This window comes from Argentina silus (assembly GCF_951799395.1).
Source record: "Argentina silus genome assembly, chromosome: 22".
In the NCBI taxonomy this organism is placed as follows: domain Eukaryota; kingdom Metazoa; phylum Chordata; class Actinopteri; order Argentiniformes; family Argentinidae; genus Argentina; species Argentina silus.
The window spans coordinates 3,115,923-3,135,628 of NC_139676.1; the positions used below are offsets into that span (position 1 = coordinate 3,115,923).

The 19,706-nt window shown below is 47.4% G+C and overlaps 1 protein-coding gene across 2 annotated transcripts; it reads left to right on the top strand.

Moving 5' to 3' along the window:
- The first annotated feature begins 291 nt into the window (after window positions 1-291).
- LOC310821877 (enhancer of polycomb homolog 1-like) lies at window positions 292-19,402 on the top strand. Of its 2 annotated transcripts, XM_083694145.1 has the most exons (15): window positions 292-381; window positions 1,724-1,832; window positions 7,631-7,787; window positions 10,343-10,488; window positions 10,884-11,090; window positions 11,619-11,767; window positions 12,024-12,180; window positions 12,489-12,653; window positions 12,827-12,916; window positions 13,348-13,496; window positions 13,654-14,024; window positions 15,658-15,782; window positions 16,238-16,388; window positions 16,781-17,114; window positions 17,561-19,402. In XM_083694145.1, exons 3-15 carry the CDS (start codon window positions 7,688-7,690, stop codon window positions 17,631-17,633), a joined length of 2,217 nt encoding a protein of 738 aa, XP_083550271.1. In that variant the 5' UTR covers window positions 292-381; window positions 1,724-1,832; window positions 7,631-7,687; the 3' UTR covers window positions 17,634-19,402. The 2 variants fall into 2 exon arrangements, with proteins under 2 accessions (XP_083550271.1, XP_083550270.1); XM_083694144.1 differs by lacking the exons at window positions 292-381; window positions 1,724-1,832 and adding an exon at window positions 2,966-3,345.
- The last annotated feature ends 304 nt before the right edge of the window (window positions 19,403-19,706 follow it).

Here is a 19,706-nt window from a genome sequence, read left to right on the forward strand (position 1 = left end):
TCATCAAGTCCAGGCTCTCTACTAGTGATTGGTGCTACCCGCCGTCCAATCACGAAGCGTCTTTCATGGCAAAGTTGTTAACCCCCAACTACTAGTCAGTCCTCCTCTTCTCGTCTAGTTTTTAGACAGCAACTTGGAATTAACGCTAAATAACGGATTACGTCGGCGAAAAAGTCTTTGGAATAATAGTAAGAAATCAGTTTTAGAAGATTTTCGTCCCCAAAAAGCAGGACGATGTCTCGTGAGTGTTGCTGCATGGTTTTTGTTTGCAAAACACCAACGGCAGGATAGCTACGTTTCACTTGCGACGCGTCTGTCCTTTTCTGGGTAGCGAGTCACTCCTGATCAGCAGAAATGTTTTTTCTCGCACATCCTTTGAAGGTAAGTTTGTCAAATATGCCGTTAACTTGAAATAATCGGTCTCAACAACTGTCGTATGAAATTTGGCTGTGTTTTACAAACTATAAATCTAATCGAATGGCTAGCATTGGAGCTAGCCTAGTTAGCTAAACCGCCATGGCCATGTCAAGATACCAACCAATCAACAACAAGCCAGCTGGCTAACAGATTATTGCTTGCCTTATTTTCCTCAGATATTGTATTTTTGTGTATTTACAGGGAAATATTTGCTTTTTATGCTACGATTGCAACGATTTGATAATTGTAGGGGCCTGTGTTTAATAACTTGAACGAACAGTTCGCTTAGTGATCGCTTAGTGTAAACCCAACTAAGTGAAATTTAGGAATCAGACTGAAGTCTGGCAGCTGATTTATTATTAATAATTCAAGTCAAATACAAACGATGCAACGAAAAATGTATGTCATGTCTTATAAAGGGGAAAATAACTGTCTCATCGTGGCTAAATACTGCCAGCCAATTGTGTGGTCTGCAAAGGAACTGCTTAGGCTACTTGACCCAAACACATTTGACTAGGAATCTTTAAAAAAAAAAAAGAGAGACTTGTCTTCGCCATGGATTGTTTATATAGCCAATGCATGTAGCTAATTCATTAACGCATAAACGTTGATTCAAATCGTCTTCTATTCCAGAATGATGCCTACTTAAGCCTTAGGTATAGGCCATCTACCCCAGTCTGCCAGCCTGGTTATGCACAGACTGGCTGTTATCCTATTGTTGGTCACATTCTGCAAACAAACGTTAGAGCAATTTATCAGCCCTTCTATTGAACATGAGCTGAATATGTTGGCTCAATTAATACTTGTATCCCTGAGTGAGGTCCATTAAAGAGTAGGCTATTGACAGTGTTTTACTTTTTTCACTTTGATACGTGTTTGACTGATTTCGATGTTTAACATAAACTTTCCAATGTAGATGTTGATATTCTATTATATAATAAGAGTGTCCGTCCGCTGTAAGCGACTCATTTTGGCTGACTGGTAGTCAATACTAATAGAGGGAGTATTTTATTACAGAAACTCCTCCTCACCATATAGGCTAGCTGTAAACATCCCAACCCTAATACCCTAATAGAAGAGAAAAACTAAGTAGCTATGCCCGACCAGCAAACCGATGTTGAATATCCGAAAGGTTAGGCCAGTTTTCAGTTTTGACCTGGTCTGGATGGAAAGTCCCTTTTAGTCTCCCCCACCCATAGAATCAGCAGTGAATCTATTGCAGGACATTGGTACTAGATCAAAAAACGACCTATTGAAGTGACGGTTGCAACATCTGAAAATGTAATGTCTGTGTGTTTCCCTTCAGGTCCCTATTGGGCGGTGTCATGTGATGAATGACAGAGTGGAACCCTGGCCTTTATGGCCACAAAATGGAACCTGGCTAGACCTGGCGTCTACCATTAGTACCTTTACAGGTAAGTTACCAGAAATGTTTGCTTTGAGTTTTTCTGGTGTTTTTGAATACCTGTTGTTTAACAGGACCTGTGTAGTGCAGGCCAGAGACACGGAAGAGTTCTGTAAATGATCGTACCACAAGAGGGCGACATTGTCTAACATTGAGGCACATTTTCATAAGCTTTTTAACTTGGCCACCAGTTCTGAATGACTGTATACCTGACAGGTATATGGTTAAATAGTTACTATTTTAGTGGTATACAATGAGCTAGTTAAGCCTATTTGTTTGCTGGATCTCATATTTTTCATATTTAGTTTCTGCTTATATTGTAAAGGGAGCTAGGCAAGGCAAGCTTATATTGTGGTACATTAATGAACAATACAGTATTACCAGCTATTCTGAATGTTGAAGCTCGAACCAGAGTGTTGGCAGAGTATTATCCTGTCAATGAGGGTTTTTTTATATAGCTTGCCAGTTATGATCCTATTTCATGTCTTCCCCTTTTATTCTGCAGGATATTGGTTATCATTTCCTTATATACTAACAAGGAAATGACAGGGGTCATTCATGTCTTTTATAGCTGCTTATATTGGCTAGTCATTAGATCATCCAATTTCTCGGCTGGTTTCTGTTTGATCTAGCCGAAAATAAGAAGAACTCCTTTCTAGAAATAGGTTTAGGGGTTTGAGAAGTCATTTTGTTACGGCAACAACTGTATGTATTAAGTGTATAGTTGTCTGTTCTCTGTGGTTCATTTACCAAATTATAATACTGCAAAGAAGAATATCAGTCTTGACCAGTTTTATTAGTGCAACAATGATAGCATTTATCCAGTGATGCATTACAATCAGAGACGATTGATTAGATTTTTTTATTATTATTTTTACTATGACAGTTCGTGCTAAATAAAATCTCAATTCATTGGAATGAGATTCGTTGTATACTTATTCTTGTGTACTGTAGTTTTGGGGGGCATTGGGGGGGAGAGCGGGCGGGGGGGACTCGACGCCCCCATCCCCCACCACCGCGAACGCGCAAGCGCTCGGGACCGTGTGGGAATGGCTGTTCCACGAGCGGGGGTTGGGCTGCTCTGAGCGAACGGAGCGTTAAAGAGTTTTTAATGTCCGCCATGTTGGCCGTGGCGTACTGAACCACCAATAGACAGCGGAGCCTCGGAAAAAAGAGTCCGAAAGAGAGCGACCAAGATCCGGGCCTTCCCGGCTCCGTCCGCGACGCCCTAAACACAGCCTCAACCAGTCGAACCTTTAGATTCCAGAATAACCGTACCGATTTATCCATGAAAGCTCAACTCGATAGCGTTGTGAATTTTAGGAGATCGGATAGATTTATGTTGTATCTCGAATTATAAAAAAAAAAATATGAGTAAATTGTCGTTTCGGGCACGGGCGCTTGACGCTTCCAAGCCACTACCCGTCTTCCGCTGCGAGGATTTACCCGACCTGCACGAATATGCATCTATTAACCGGGCAGTGCCGCAGATGCCGACCGGGATGGAGAAAGAAGAGGAATCGGTATGTTTTGATAGTTCGAAAATATGCAAATAAACATGATCCTTATTTTTATATTTGGAGAAGCGCCCTTTTTTTTTCTGCGCAAGTTTGCACAAAATGGCGGCCAGTTTTATTTTCTGAAAGACGACGATTTTGTGGTGTAGATACGGTGCTAACAATAAATGGACACATGTTTCAGAAAACGAAGGGTTCCTTATTTCTACATACGATGCTATATGCCGGTTGTCGCATGTCGTTTTTGCAGGAGATTCATTTCTAAGCACAAAGGAGTCACGTGACCCGTGTGAATCCGACATTTTGTTGACTTGTCTTCGGGATGGGCCTTGTGTTTGGCGTAATTGCAAAGGACCAGTGCAAGGGGGAGCTAGCGGTCTGAAATGATATGCCTCTTATGCCTGCTCATAGTGCCCGAGAAATAACAACACAGCATGCTTGCAGCCAAAGCCGTCTTACAGCTGAAACCCAAATGCATGCATGCATGCATGTATGTAGCCTATTGTTGTTGACAACCAGCACATTATTGTGATGGATGCACGGGAGCTGTCACCCCCCTGTGCCGGTGTTGACAGCTGCTATGTAGCCACTGTTGTGCTCAGCTGTACATTAATCAGATGGTACACTGACTCAATATTGTATTTTTTTTACTTAGCCTATGTTCTTGTCACACAATGTAACCCCCAAAGCCACTGTAAGAAGGCTGCTGGCCAGTATCACATGGCTTTGTTTTGATGCAGACGTTTGTAACAACCTGTCAAAATAACGTGCCATGCTTTGGGTGTCACTGTCAGTTGTCCACTCCGGTTGTGACTCACTTCGTCACCTGTCAGAGACTGTGAGACAGACCCCCCCCCCCCCTCATTGCTTGAACTTTGTGTGTATTGGTCCGGTTTCGTAGTGTAGCTATACTCCAGCAGCACGGGGTCAGGTAGGGGGGCCCCTCCATGTGCTCGCTGGACTGTGTTTATTTCTCCAGGGTGTCTACTGGTCAAGGTCTTGTCTAGGCCTCGACAATCCTCTCTGTCTGAACGGATGTAGCTCATCCCCCTCTGCGTCCCGGTGCTAGGGCAGGGGTTCAGTGTGTCAGTCGGCTCAGCGCGGGCTAACTGTGGTGGCGCCGCACACAGGGGGGGGGGGGGGGCTCTTTACGAAGTCTCCACTCCAGCAGGTTGAACTGCACTGTTGTTACACAAGAGGCACATGATGATGGCGGGGGGTTGCGCTGAGCTACACATTGGCAGAGGTTGTGTGTGTGTGTGTGTGTGTGTGTATTGTGTAGATGAGTAATATGACTAGTTTTGACATTTTGATTTGCTGTAGGAGTTGCCATTATGTCACGTTTAGTTCCTTGTCTTAGATTGTTAAATTCTGTTGGACATTGTAGGCTTATGGGTTTGTGTAGCCCAGTGGGAGGACGTGAACGTGTGTGTGTGTGTGTGTGTGTGTGGACGTGTGTCCAGACATCTAGTTTGTTTACTTTGGGTGAGAGAAAGGTCAGTGTCTGGGCTCAGTTGGGTGTTGGGATAGATCTGTTGTTTTTGTACCACCGCCAGTTTCCCAGGAACGCTCCGTCATAGACATTGGCGGTCGACCAGGTGCTCATTGTGACCTCACTGATCTGGAATGTGTGGCATGTCACCTGTCCAACCTCTTGCTGTTGTTGTGGAACGGAGCATTCCTTCTACTATCGGGTGTCCTAGCGCGTTTCCTGTGTCTTATGAATGAATTATAGACCGTCGCTCGCTTGTCTGTCTTTACTTGAGTTGTGGCGGAAAGTCCCTGACACGCATGATTTGAAGTAGCCTACATAACTCAACTCATCCTCTCCACTCTAGCCACCTGACTATGTATGCAGACAGTCTCCCAGGGCAATTCTTCCCTCCGTGGCTGGACTCTCTGCTTCTACTTCTCACAGCCTGTTCCGTTGACAGATGATCTGACTCTCCTTCCCTTCTCTGAGAGGTGTTGTGGAAAGTACCAAAAATGATGGCAGTAGCCTACATACTCCCTACTCGTCCGTATTCCATCCTTTGTCCGACTGTGTGTTCAGTCTCCCGGAGCAGAGAGTTACCAGTTCCACTCTGCAGACATGCCCCGCTGCCTCTCCACAGCCCCGTCCACAGTCCATCAATGTCCCCTGGGTCTGTCCATCATGTTAAGTGGCATATACAGTGTCTGGGTCTGGAACAGTAGCTGACCGGCATGAGGAGGGGGGGGGGGGGGGGGCTGCCAGAGCAGACCGGACTGACAGTGATCGATACGGTCATTTTTAAAGAGCTGTTTCTAGACGTGTGTGTTGAAGGTAGGGTTATATATTCTACTTGTGCTCTGCAATTCAACTCTATTTATTATCCCCAAGCACAATGCCATTGCTCGGGAAGTAGATAAATGGAGTGTGTGATTGAGTTTGGCAGCTACGTGGTGTTGTTCCTCAAGGCTGCGCTTGTATGGTTTCTCTCATTGTTGCGGAGAATGAACAGTGTGGGGACGCGTGGGGGTTGAGCTTGCTCAGAGCCTACTCTCTGAGGGAATGATTCAGTGTGAATTCAATAAACAAACCTTCAAGGTTGTGCAGACTCTCATGTAGGGAAGGGTCAAAGAGGTGTGTGTGTGTTTAAGTGTGTGGGAGCTGGCCTTGCTGAAACTGAAAGTTAGAAGTCGTTGTCAACAGTCTCTCAACTGGTTGAAAGTAAGTCTTTTGGAATCCTCTGCAAAGCACACAATCAAATAGTAAATGCAGCGAACCATGTTGTTACTGTCTAGAACTTTCCATCCTCAGGGGACCTCTCGAGCTAGGTGGCTCCCCTAAAAAGACAGACATATTGTCAAGAAATAGTCTGATTGGACAGACGCGGCCACATTTCTCCACACCCATGAGCGAAAGGGTATTTCCCAAAAGTTGAATAGCCTAAAACTGAGGACTGTGTGGTCAAAATCAATTTGCATTGAATCATGAACCATATAGTCTGCATTCAAGGCAAAATGTGATGTGAAGAATTAGGCTTAGCGACAAAAGATCCATCATGCATCTTGGAACTGTTGTCAGTCTCTTTTTTCCTCCCTCCACCCCTTCAGGAAAGCAGACTTTATTTAGCCTATAGGCCAATGCCATTAATAGGGCAGTTGTTTCTTTAATTCTCATTATTTGCTTGTCATGAAGTACAGAAACTTGCAATTAGGCTCCAGAGGATATTCACACACGGTTGAATCATCCTGTTCTAATTGGAAATTATTTGATTGATGTGCAATTTGTTTTTGTGTGAGTGTGATTTCCTTTCCGAATGTTGACTGTGAGTGTGTTCTGTTGATTAATCACTGTGTGTGTGTGTGTGTGTGTGTTTCTGTGTCTTTCGAGCGCCTGCTGTGCTGCCGTGGAAACACTCAGGACTTGAGTGTGGAGTCTGATGTCAATTCGACCTCAGAGCAAACATCTGCGGCCGGGCGGCCACACAGAGAACCATAAACACACACACACAGACACACACACTCGGGAGATGATGATGTACAAGTCTGGGACCATGCTGTGTTGACAGGCTGCCAATGGCACTGTGCCCACGTCTGAGAGCGAGAGGCCCGTTTACTACCACGGCTGCTCAGACAAGCTAGCAAGCAGGCAGGCAGACAGATAGGTCACTGAGGACAGGCAGGCCACTGAGGACAGACAGTGTCTGCCCCCCCACGCACATTCCCCCAGCCCACCTTAGATTAGACTGTTGCATGGAGACACACACACACACAGGCTGCCCTCACTCTGAGCCAGAGGACACTGTTCCAACCTGCTTTTGAAGCTGTTTGTTTGTTCTCCAGTGGATGTTTGTAGTCGTCGTCATGTGTAGTTTGATTGCTGCGTAGAATGCGTCCCTCCCAAGTGGCTGCTGGTTCTAGCCCAGACGTTTTGGAACAGCATCCCAGGCATTCGATTGTTGGTTGTTTTGAATGTGGAATGAGGGCTAGGCTACCGATTTGCATTCGGTTGCATGAGTAAGGCTATACTTGGCTCTTTGCCGGAAGATGAATCAAACTGCTGCGTGTGTCTTTGACAGCCCATCTGTCTTTTTTCGATTTATGGTTTCTGTTTGCCAATGATGGGGCTGTGTGGGGGGAGAGTTGCGTCATTTGGACTCTGTACTCCAGTGTTCTCTCTCTCGTACGTCTCTTGAGTTGAAGGATGAGATGGGACACTTAACTCGCCCCCCCCAGCTCAAGAGATGAGACGGCAGCCGTTTGACATTTAAGTTGAGGTCTCGCTCCCTCTGACCTCTCTCTCTCTCTCTTCCCCACCCCACAGGAACACCACCTCCAGAGGGCGATCTCGGCCCACCAGGTCTATGGCGAGAAACACAACATGGTCATCCCTGTCCCGGAGGCGGAGAGCGACATCGCCTACTACGAGTCCCTCTACCCCGGGGACTTCAAGATGCCAAAGCAGCTCATTCACATACAGCGTGAGTAGCGGACCCCCCTCCTAGCTCCAGGGCTGTCTTGACACTAGTGGCTGGACACTCCACAGGGCTGACCCCCCCCCCCCCCCGACTATGCTATCTGAATGTGGGAAGTGGACATGTCCCGTCCTGGCCAAGGGCTGCCTTGACGCTAGGGCTGTGCAAAAAACAAATATCTCAGTATCGTGATGCATAGACTTGATTCCTGTTGGTGCTATATATGCAAAAATAGGCCTAGGGGAGGTGCCTTGCCTAGCACTGCTTCATCAGATTAGTTTGCCTAGCACTACCTGCCTAGCACTGCTTCATCAGATTAGTTTGCCTAGCACTACCTCATCAGATTAGTTTGGGATGGAAGCTAGGCCTAGCACAACCTCATCAGATTATCTTGGGGTGGAGTGGAGGCCAGGCCTAGAGAAAGCAGCACAATCACATGACCTACAATGTTGATTTGATCAGACCAAAGGGCTGTCTTGCACTAGGCTACTTTTACCTGTTCAGCCTGGCCTGGGGTGTGGAGAGACATGGGTTTACAGAAGTTGGGCAAGGAAGAAGATGCGTTATTTCCTGCTTTTACAAACTTGTTGAGTTCATGATATCACGGTTTAATAATCACGTCGACTGTAAATCATGGTTACGTATTTATTATGATTGCTCAAAATGGAACACAATTGGCAATTTCCTGGCTATATCATTTTATTGTCATTGGTTTGAAGTGGAGGTCTGTTAGTGTTTCTGTCCAATTATTGTCACTTCAGAGTCTTATTTTTCCAGAGTGCTTGGAAATGGAGTTCATTTGAACGCATCTCATCTTGGTTGACATTTTCTCCTCCAGTCTTGAAGCAGAGGCTGTCTTGAGTTCAATCTCATTTCTAATGGCTTTTTAGTTGTCATAATTGCCATCAGATTATCAACATTTCAATGCTGTGGCAGTTCCCAGGCATAATGGGTTGCATAGAATCGCTATTTCAAAGGCAGAAAAAAACCTCTTAATTTAAATGAACCTGTGAAGGGCCCACGATGAGGGCAGAGTGTGCTCTCAATAATAAGGAAAAGATGTGCTCGACTCTGAAGTTCAGTTTTTATTAAAGTGTCTTTCGGTGTTGTATAGCCCAGGTTTGAATAAATAAGTCAATAATACAGCCAGCACTTTCAAATAGAAAAATAAATGATTTGTTTAATTGCATAATCAGCATGAAACTGATATTTAGTCATGGGAGAGTAACTATCTTTGTATCGCTGATGACATTGTTGTTAATAACAAAAGTGAAAGTGTTATATTTCTCGGTTAATTCAGCGTTTTAGCTATATTTTGACATGAATAAACACAAGTTGGTTTTGATGATGCAGTCTAGTGCCACCTTGTTCAAAAGTCCTGGGGAACACTCTGGAACGTTGGTGTGTACCAGCATGCCTGTGCTTTTGGAAAGAATGTTCAAAGCCATAGATTACCATAAATCAAAGTGTATTTATCATACGCACAGGATACAGATTACAATTAAATGTTTAAAACGAGCAGCCTCTCAACAGTGTGGTGTAAATAACTGATAGAATAAGAGAACACAATAGCAAGTAAGTCAAAGTAAAGTATTAATAAGGCAGTAAGTACTAAATACAATCAATAATATCAAGTCATTCAACCTGATGTTTAGAGTGAGTGTTCTGCCCTGGCTCGATTCCAATTCACACTCGCCCGCTAGTCTGTAGCTAGCGAATGTATGCTAGACGCTAATCACATCACACCAATCAGCACAGCTCTAGCTTCGGTCACTGTTGAAGTGCTGCTAACACAGAGCAGTGCTGTGAAGTCGGCTAGCGTCAGCATTATTTCAAACTGAGGGAAAAATCAAGGGCTGGAAAGTCGTCTTCGTAATGTCAGAGCTCCCCGTTTGAACTGGTGTAATGGAAATGCATTGGATTAATGGATTAAGTGTGAATCTATGGTGGCGGGTTTAGAAGTGGTAAAAGGGGTTAATTACTATTTTTTGGTTTGGAGGTCTCTTCTGCACCCCGTCGTGTCAGCTGATGTCACAGTTCGGCCAAACGATTGGAGAAAATAATTGGAAAAGTTTTTGACTGCTTTTGGAGAAGTTGTAGGCCCACCCCCCCCAGTATCATTAACGGGAGCCACTGATCTCAGGAACGGAGTCCACTTCAGTCTTTGTTTCTTTCTAAAGTCTCTTGCCAAATCTCAAGTCTTTCCTTGATTCCTCACATCCCCGATTCTCACCACCACCTCAAAGGTCATTGATGGAGCAGGGTGTCCTGACTGTCTATCTCTATCTGTCCCTCTCTCCCTCCCAGCTTTCAGCCTGGACACAGAGCAGCCAGACTACATCACTAAAATCTCTCTTCTATCTCTCCCTCTTCCCCATCTCTCTCTCTACTTATCTCTATCTATCCATCTGTGTTTTTCTGTGTGTATTTGTTGCTATTTGTGTCCATGCACCAACCTCACCAAGTCAATTTCCTGTATGCGCCAATGTACTTGGCCAAATAATCTGATCTGATTCTGAATTCTGATGTATCTATCTAATCTGTCCATCCCCCCCCTCCAGCTTTCAGCCTGGACACAGAGCAGCCAGACTATGACCTGGACGTGGAGGACGAGGCGTTTGTCAACAAGCTGAAGAAGAAGATGGAGATCACCTTCCTGCAGTTTGAGGAGATGATCGACCGGCTGGAGAAGGGCAGTGGGCAGCAGGTAAGCCTGGTCTCTCGCTGTCTCTGTGTCTCTCTCTCTGTCTCTCCTTGGCCTTGGCATGGTCCTGCACCCCCACACTGTTTTACTGCAGACTATAGCTAAATAACTATCCTAAGTTCTACCTTGCCTGATGACAGACAGACATCGTAACTGAATTACATACAGCACACCAGAAACTGAAATGACAGAGATGAACATAGTAACTTAGATGACACAGATGGATGTAGTAACTGAGATGACACAGATACGCATAGTAACTGAGATGAAACACAGCACACCAGTAACTGAAATGACACAGATGGGGCATAGTAACTGAAATGACATTGGCTTTGGAGAAGTGTACAAGGGTGTATGAGGTCTTGTTAGTGACCCTCTCCCCCCCCCCCCCCCCCCAGCTGGTGAGCCTGCAGGAGGCCAAGCTACTGCTGAAGGAGGACGACGAGCTGATCCAGGAGGTGTTTGACTACTGGACCAGGAAAAGGAAAGGCTGTAAGAGCGGCTCCCTCATCCCCCTGGTGAAGCAGGAGAGGCGGGACGGCTCGAGCACCAGCGACCCCTACGTGGCCTTTCGCCGGAGGACGGAGAAGATGCAGACCAGGAAGGTAGGTGGCCTCCAGAGCCTGGCTGTGTGCGTGGCATTTGTGGTATGCTGTCTGTTGGTGGTGGTGGTGGCGGTGGTGACCCTATGTTCCCAGCGGTTTATTTATATCTGGAAAAAACACTTTGAGGTTTAACTGAAATGCAAGAAAGGGAGCCGCATACTCTTGCTCCGATGCTCCTAATTGATTAAAACCAACGTTTCGGCAGCAAGCTGCCTTCTTCAGAGTTTCACTGAAAACACACTAGAGGTTCAGTCATATTTAAAACATTTGGCCACACGCAGGTTGCGTGCCAAAAAAAAATTCAAGTCTATGGTACTTGTAGCAGGAGAGGAATACCCGCGGGCTAGATTCAATGTTGTCAGAAAAAAGGTTAGGGAAAGTATCATCCGATAAGTGAAAGACGACGCTTCTGTTGTTGAACGCATCGATGGTTTTGGCTCCGTCCGAACCGGACCCAAACCTAGCGATAATAATATGAGTATTGATATTGATTGTGCCTAATGCTGTTGACCTTTTGCCCTCTCCCAGAACCGTAAGAACGACGAGGCGGGCTACGAGAAGATGCTGAAGCTGCGGAGGGACCTGAGCCGAGCCGTCACCATCCTGGAGATGATCAAGAGGAGGGAGAAGAGCAAGAGAGAGCTGCTGCACCTCACACTGGAGATCGTAGAGAAGAGGTGAGGCCTGGGACCGTGTGTGGGGGCGGGGGGGGTGTAGCAAGAGGGAGCTGCTGAACCTCAGTGTGAGGATGGGGGGGGGGGGGGTAGCAAGAGGGAGCTGCTGCACTTCATATTAGAGACGCACAGGAGTCATGTTGAAAACAACATGATAAATGCATTGTGTGTGTGTGTGTGTGTGTCTATTGGGGTATTGCAGTGATGATGCCTGACTACAGATGTAACGTGTGTGTGTGTCCCGGTCCCATCCTTGCAGGAAGGGCATGTCAGACTATGGAGGTGAGATCATGGCGGAGGTTCTGGCCCAGCGAGCCCTGGCCAAGCCGGCCCACATCATCCCCCTGGTGCCCCTCACCAACAGCAACCAGTACCGACACCAGGAACACATGGACTTCAAGGATTACAAGTCCAAGGTGAGATGAGATGGCATGGCAGGGTGGGACACACGCATCCACACAAAGAAAGGGTAGGAGACAGACACACACACACACACACAGAGCATGCACACATCCACACAGATAGGAGAGACTCTCACACACACGGATAAGAGAGAGAGAGAGAGAAAGAAAGAGAGACACACAGACCTGAACACACGCACACCACCTCTCAACGCCTCGTGAGTTCTTACCTATCCACTATTAGCCAGGTGAACCCACCCTACAGTAAGCCACGGCCCAGATCACGTGACCGACTTCTCTGTGTGTTTAATCTCCGCCTCCAGCCGGAGAAGACTGAGGTGGTCCGCCAGAAGAGGAAGTACGAGAAGAAGCCCAAGGTCCCGCCCCTGTCGTCCAGCGCCCCACACCACTCTGGACCCTCCGTCTTCAACCCCAAGGATCTGAACCAATACGACTTCCCCAGCTCCGACGACGAGTCCTACTCCCAGGTACACAGACCCTACCGGGAGGTAGTCTCCGGGGAAGATGGGAGATGTAATCTTTGTTGTGTGGTCTTGTTTGAACTGCTCCAATGGTGACCTGTGAATGACCCCTCCCACTCTTGTTTGTTCCTGTTCCTCTTCCCGTCCCTCTCTCATCACTGTCTCACCCCCCTCGCCAGATGCACTCCGGCTCGTCAGAAGCGGAGGAGGAGAACGAGCCAGATGGTTCCTTTGCGTTCCGCAGGAAGGCAGGCTGTCAGTACCACTCTGTAAGTGTGACCCGTCCACTCCTCAGCCATGCTCTTAAGCTGCCCTCGGTACTGACCGGACTTCCTCAGTACCGGGTCAGCCCTGTCTAGCTGGGTCTTAAACTGCCAATGCATGAAGATGTGCGGTCATAACACTCAAAATGAAAGGCTATGTTTTGATATTGATATTAACTTTGCATCAATACATATGGCTTTGGTAATGTAATAATGGAGATTTGCTTGTCACTTTGAGTTAGATTTTTCTGTTTGAATGCCGCAATAAAGTTGATTTAGTAATGTGGCGGGAGGGCGGTGGGTTGAAAAAGAGAACCCTGGAGATTCGTGCTCGCCAATAAAACGATTGTAAAAATTGTTTATATGTATATTAAGAATTTCTGTCTCCCTCCCCCCCATCTCTTTCTCTTCCCTTTTATCCTCCCCCCACCCTTCAGTCTCGGTTGGACCACAGTGGCAGCTGGCCGTGGGTGGGTCCCTCGGAGGGGGGTCTGGGAGACCCCCGGTACCGCTACTGCCTGACCTCCCTCACCGTGCCGCGCCGCTGCCTGGGGATGGCACGCCGACGCCTGGGCCGGGGCGGCAGGTACGCCACCATGACGACTACCCTTTGACCTTTCAGTTTGTCATTTTCTGTTGTCAGTCCAATGAGTTATGCTTGTTGCGTCTCCTGAGTGAGAACTAAAGGGAGTTTTTTTTCTTTTTCTGAGAATACTAACCCTGTCCTCTCCTCTGACCTCCAGGGTGTTGCTGGACAGGGCCCACACAGACTTGGACAACGTATTTCACGGGCTGGATCCAGAAATGCTTGACCTGCCTCCTCCACACTCTCCCATTGACAAGTTAGCCAGTACCTCACAAACAAATACCTCGGACAGAACCTCCTCTTCCTCCCTCTCCTCCTCTTCCTCCTCTTCTGCGGACCTCAGTCAGATCCTGTTGAACATTAAGGCGTGTCGTTGGAGACACTTTAGACCACGGACATTACCACTCCACCACCCAGACAACACAGAGCCCTTCTACAGGAGGGTGGGCCGCCCGGGGCTGGGCCGGACCCCCTCCACCCTCGGGACACAGCTGGGGGGCACCAGAGGAGCCCCCGCCCCCGTCGCTGGTGAGTAGCCCTACAGTGGGCCTGGTTCGTGCACGCACACACACACACACACTTACAAGCCCAGCTATAAAGGACTGCATGTCTGTTTTATTAGTGGGTGCTGTTAAACCTCTACACACACACACACACACACACACACACACACACACACACACACACACACATCTCTGAGTTGCTACTTGGTTGGCTAGCATTGAGCTATTTTAGAAGAAAAAGACCGTGACTTTGGCTACAAGGTGTTTGAGAGCGGTAATTGGAAATTGCCATGCATGAAAGTACTTTTGACACTTGTTTTCTTGGAACGATCCACCCCCCCCCCCCCCCCCGACCCTCCTGCAACGGTGATACGCTCCTGCGAGTTGAGTCTCAGTTGACCACGGTAGAAATCGATGTGTCCCTTTCTGTCTCAGAGAGGGGACAAGGTTATGTGTGATAAATCTCTTTTCTTCTTGAGGGCGGCGTTTGGAATTGCCGTGATGTTTGGCATTCATGTGGTGTTGCTGTTTCCCTGACCGGCCGGAGTGAATTAAAACCGTTCGATAAATACCTTCATAAGATCCAATCGCTGGTACAGTGATTGCGTCATAATCAAAGAAAACCATGACCGCAAAGCTGTCTGGAGACCAGTAAATATAGCTATTTTAGCTTAAAAAAAAATAAGTGATGGAATACTTTTTTAGAAACGTGTACTGGTAGAAGTGATGTGGCTAATGTGACCAGACACAGTTTTTCACAATTCCTCTGTTTTCTGGGATGATGAAAGCCAAATAATGAACACTAGTCAATTTTATTCCAGTGGGATCAAGTTTGACAGCCAAATATCTGCATTGTTGTGTTTACATGTCAGTGTTACAGCGCTGAGTGCTTGTTTGGGTGTCTCCAGTGACATTCCACTTGACCAGCGTATTGGGAGAGTCCATTCAGTCAGCGTGTTTCAGTAAAGCATACCGATTTTACCGGTGCATTCAAGTGCTCCTCTGAAACTCAACTGAGCTTCCCACCGAGATTTAGTGTTGGGTCTTGCATTAAGCTCCCTCCCTCAATTTCCCCAAGTTTCCGGTTTCAGAGGAGCGTTTGAATGCAGCACCCACCCTGGGTTGTGAGCATGAACGTCCTGGGTTGTCAGAGGAACACTTGAATGCAGCATGAACATCCTGGGTTGTCCTGGTGTCACTGAGATCGTCAGACGGCAGGGAGATGTCTGCCTATTGATTTCCTCAGGAGTTGTGATTTTGACCTGTTTATTGGCTTGTGTGGCTCAGTGGGCAGAGCATGGCGCTAGCAACACTGAGGTTGTGGGTTCGATTCCTGCCGGGACCATATAGCCTCTACAAAAATGGACGCACTCACTGTACTGTAGGTCACTCCGGATAAAATCGTATGCTAAATGTATAATAACAATATAAAAAATGTATAATATTCATGTAGCTTGCTGCTCTCGTTGTTTGGTGTAATGAAGCACTGTGTGTGTGTGTGTTTTTATATTAGCCTAGGTACTTAAATTGGAGTGTTGGATTAGTTGGTGTCCTGATCCAGTGTCGGTGCTGAGAAGGGCCAACTTTGACTGACGCACGCACTGGGCTAGGTGGATGTGACCTCTCAGCCTCTGACCTCTGACCTCTCCTCTCCGCAGCGTTCACAGCCCAGCAGTACCAGCAGCATCAGCAGCAGCTGGCTCTGATGCAGCAACAGCAGCTGGAGCAGACCCAGATACAGCAGCAACTATCCCACAGCACCTCCACTGCCAACAACACACAGGTCAGTCTCTCTCTCTCTCTCTCTCTCTCTCTCTCTTCCTCTCCACCTCCACTGCCAACAACACACAGGTCAGTCTCTCTCTCTCTCTCTCTCTCTCTCTCTCTTCCTCTCCACCTCCACTGCCAACAACACACAGGTCAATCCTCGACCCTGCTCTCTCTCTCTCCCTCTCACCACCTTCTCTTCTCGAACTCCTCTCTTCTTTGTCTCGCTCTCTCTCTTCTTCGTCTCCACTGCCAGCAGCACACAGGTCAGCCTGCCTGCTCTCTCTCTCGCTCTCTCAGAATCTCTCTGTGGCTCCTTCTCCTTTATCTGCTCTCTCTCTCCCCCCTCTTTCTCTCCATTGCTGCTTTTCGCCGCGATTTTTTTTTTTCCACCACTCTGACCTCCCCCTCTCCTCTCTCTCTCTCTTTTTATTGACACATTCCCCCCCCCTCCTCCTCCTCCTCCTCCAGGGTTTGGTGATAAAGACGTTAGACTCGGCGGGGGCCCAGTTTGCTGCCTCGGCCCTGGTGTCCACAGACCAGCTGCAGGCCCTGAAGACCAGGGAGGACACCACCTCGCTGGGCGGCAGCGGGGTCAACGGCCTCACCCCCCCACCCTCAGGTAAGACTGCCCCCCCCCCCACCCCCACCCGGTAGGGTCCTCCCCTGGACCATTGTCAAAGGTGGCGCTGGATTGAACCGTTAAAACCCAACTGGCGTTGATTCGTGTCAAAGTCCCGCGAAAACACTTAAGTTCACTTTGGCTCGACAAGGTGGCGCAGCGGCCCTCGTAGGCTCTTTCGGGGAGAACCCTGCCCACGTCAATGTACTTTGTTCGCCACCAGTAAAAGTGTGTCTGAAAACGAATCCCTCGACAGCAATGTCTCAACACGCCCGTTTTCAAAGAAGTCAGCGCTTCTGTCCGAAGAAATAATGAGAGAGACTGCCTGGAGCACGTCAACCTGTAGGAACAACCGTCCCACTGTGATGACCTCTTGCTCCCCTTCTCCCCAGGTGTCTACAAGGGCCTGCACCTCACGAGCACATCCCTCCCCTCGCCCGCCGCCCCCGGCCCCACCTTCCTGCACCCCAACAACAACAACGGCACCGCGGGCCCCCCCGCGCCCCCCCACCCCAACGCTGCCAACTCCCCCACCTCTCAGGTCCTGATGGGGGGCAACCTCCGTCTGAGCGTGGCGCCCCCGGGGGTCCCCGCCCTCGCCAAGCGCCACATACCGCGGGCGCTCAACGCCGTGTCCACCTCTGCCTTAAAGCTGGCGGCCGCCGCCAACGCCAACTGTCAAATGCCCATGGTCTCCTCTACGCCCTCCATGGACATGGTGCCAAGGTGAGGGAGGAGTGTTGTGTGTGGGGGGGGGGGGGGGGGTGAGGCGGTTGGTTGGTTCAGGGAGAGAAGGAGAGAGAGAGTGTGTGTATGATCAGTTTGTTCAGGGGGCATGCATGCGTGTGTGTGGGTTGGCTGCCGTTAGCTGGCTCAGAGTGTGTGCGTGTGTGTGGTGGTCATGATTGTAGTTATCTCTGAGGGTACATGGCCTGGTGGGCTCCAGGGGTCTCTGTCGTTTCGCATAACCTTAAGTTATCAGAGGAGAACCGTTGTTTTCCGGTCGATATGAGACCCCCACGCACCATGTCAAAGGTTACTGGCATGTCTGGACCGCTGTAGACCACAGCTCCACTCATGTCACTGACCCCCTTGGCCAATATGAATGCTACACATTGCTGATGCTGGGCTAAGCAGTGTTATTGATGGATGTTGTTTATGTCCTCCTCCAGGGAGAACCACGATCAGGACAAGCCAGCACTGAACAGTATATCAGACAACACAGTGGCCATGGAGGTGACGTAGCCTCGGACCGCCACCCTGGACCGGACCTTGGGCTGGGGGGGGGAACCACTCCTATGGGTGCTATGCATCGTAGAGTTGGGAATGCAAGCGGGGGAAGGGGGGGGCAAGCGGAACGCGCACGCACAGCACGCTGTTTCCACGGCAACTGTCGGGACTTAATTGCAATGCTCGTCTCGTACTTTTTCAGTTTATTTCCCCTTATTTGTTACTGTTAATAAGAATATCAACGTCTGTAAATTCTGAGTATTCTGGAATTCTATGTACAATACTGCATATTTGTAATACACCCCCCCCCCCCCCCCCCCCCCCCTCTCTTGTATATAACATTACTTGAATACAGAACTGTTCATTTGTGATGTTTTGCACTTGGGATATGATTTTTTTTTTTAAAATGACAAACTGCAACTGGTGCAAGTATGAGAGACACGAGTGAGGGTTGTCACGACAACGTGCAATGTCATCATGTGCTTGGTGCGGAACCTGCTGTTCTATTTATTGTGACGTGTTTACACTTTTTTGTTTCCTTTTTTTTTTTTTTTTATGTTTTTATTTGTTTTTGTTTTTTTTTGTACACTGTAGCCTCGTTGGTTCCTGTGTTGTAGTAAACGTGTTTAGGGTAGCTAGTGTTGTTGTATGTCGTAAACATGAAATGAACCAGGGGTTCTTCCCTTGCTAGTTTGGGTCCTGGCTGTCTGTGGATGATAGCATGGGGAGGGGAGGGGGGGGGGGGGGATAGAGAGAGAGAACGACACATGCTTTCAGACAGAGTTCAGCTGGGCCAGGTGGTGGGTGGACTTAAAGGCATCAGTTTGGCAGTTAACTAGGGCTGCGTCCCAGTAGTATCTCCCCTCTCTTCCTCACTTCCTTCTCACAGCGGATTGGAGGAGAAGGGTCATCTAAGGTTCCTCCGTTCATTCCTAGATGTTCTCCTCCAATGCTTTTCGAGAAGCTGGAGAGACGAGGTGTGGAGGGGAGATTGTTGGGACGTACCTTGGGCCAATCACTCCCGAAGATCTTCCATTTCTAATTGTTCTGGAGACAAGTAACAAAATGGCGGATGAAGTCTCTTCCTAGAAGTCATTGCTGCTTCTGACTTATCTAAGCACTATTTGTTTTTTTTTTGTTTTGATTAATGCTGCTTTTATATGATTTAGGTCTGGTTTTCATCAGAGTACTGATTATATTTTCTTTCTTTTTTAAAAAAGATATCCCCCTCCCCCCCCCTCATTTTGTGAAAAATTGAGTTATTTTTGTATCTCCCTTCCATTTTGATAATGATTGTATGTTCCTCATCGAAGACTTCATTCAGTTGTTACTTGTTGAAAACAAACACAATGCTGTTATGAATTATGCAGCAGCTGCAGTAACTACATGTATCATCATTCCACTTTATACATAACCAGAAGGAAACATGTATAATAAAGAAAAAAGAAGAAAAAAAAATGACAAATTTTTTTTTCTTTTCTTTTTTTTTTTTTTCCCGGGGCTTTTTAGAATTCTCCAGAAGGCTGCAAAAGGCCATGAACCACAAGTGTCAGGGTGCCTTCCTTTGGGAATATTGATCTCTTCTGTGAAGAGTGTGGTACTAAACAAAGGCTACCAGTAGTTCCGTCTGTACCAGAATATGAAAGGCCATTCCAACGGCGTATTTTAAGATCGGTGAGGTTGTTTTATAGACCCACAATATGGAAGAAAAGAAAAGAAAAAAAAAAGATCCTCGTGAATTCTCACAAAAGAAATAAAACCCAGGGCATTGTGTGTTTGGACCAGCATGTCTCCTTGTTTTTTTGTCTCTTCACTCACTCACTGTCCCATTCTGTGTTCATGCTAGAGGGTAGATGCTAAGTGGGATCCTTGGGAGGACCGTAACCATTATTATCAAAACAGTTACCTATTGTCATACCTAAAACATACATTTTCAGCTTAAAGTGTTCTATTTTGACTGGAGAGGGTCTTTAACAGTTCTTAACCTAACTTGGCTGATATGGGGGTCTTTACTACTTTAACATCCAAGTCTGAGAGTCTATTGGCCAGATGGAGGCTGAGTTATGCCTGCATATATTAAGTTTGTTT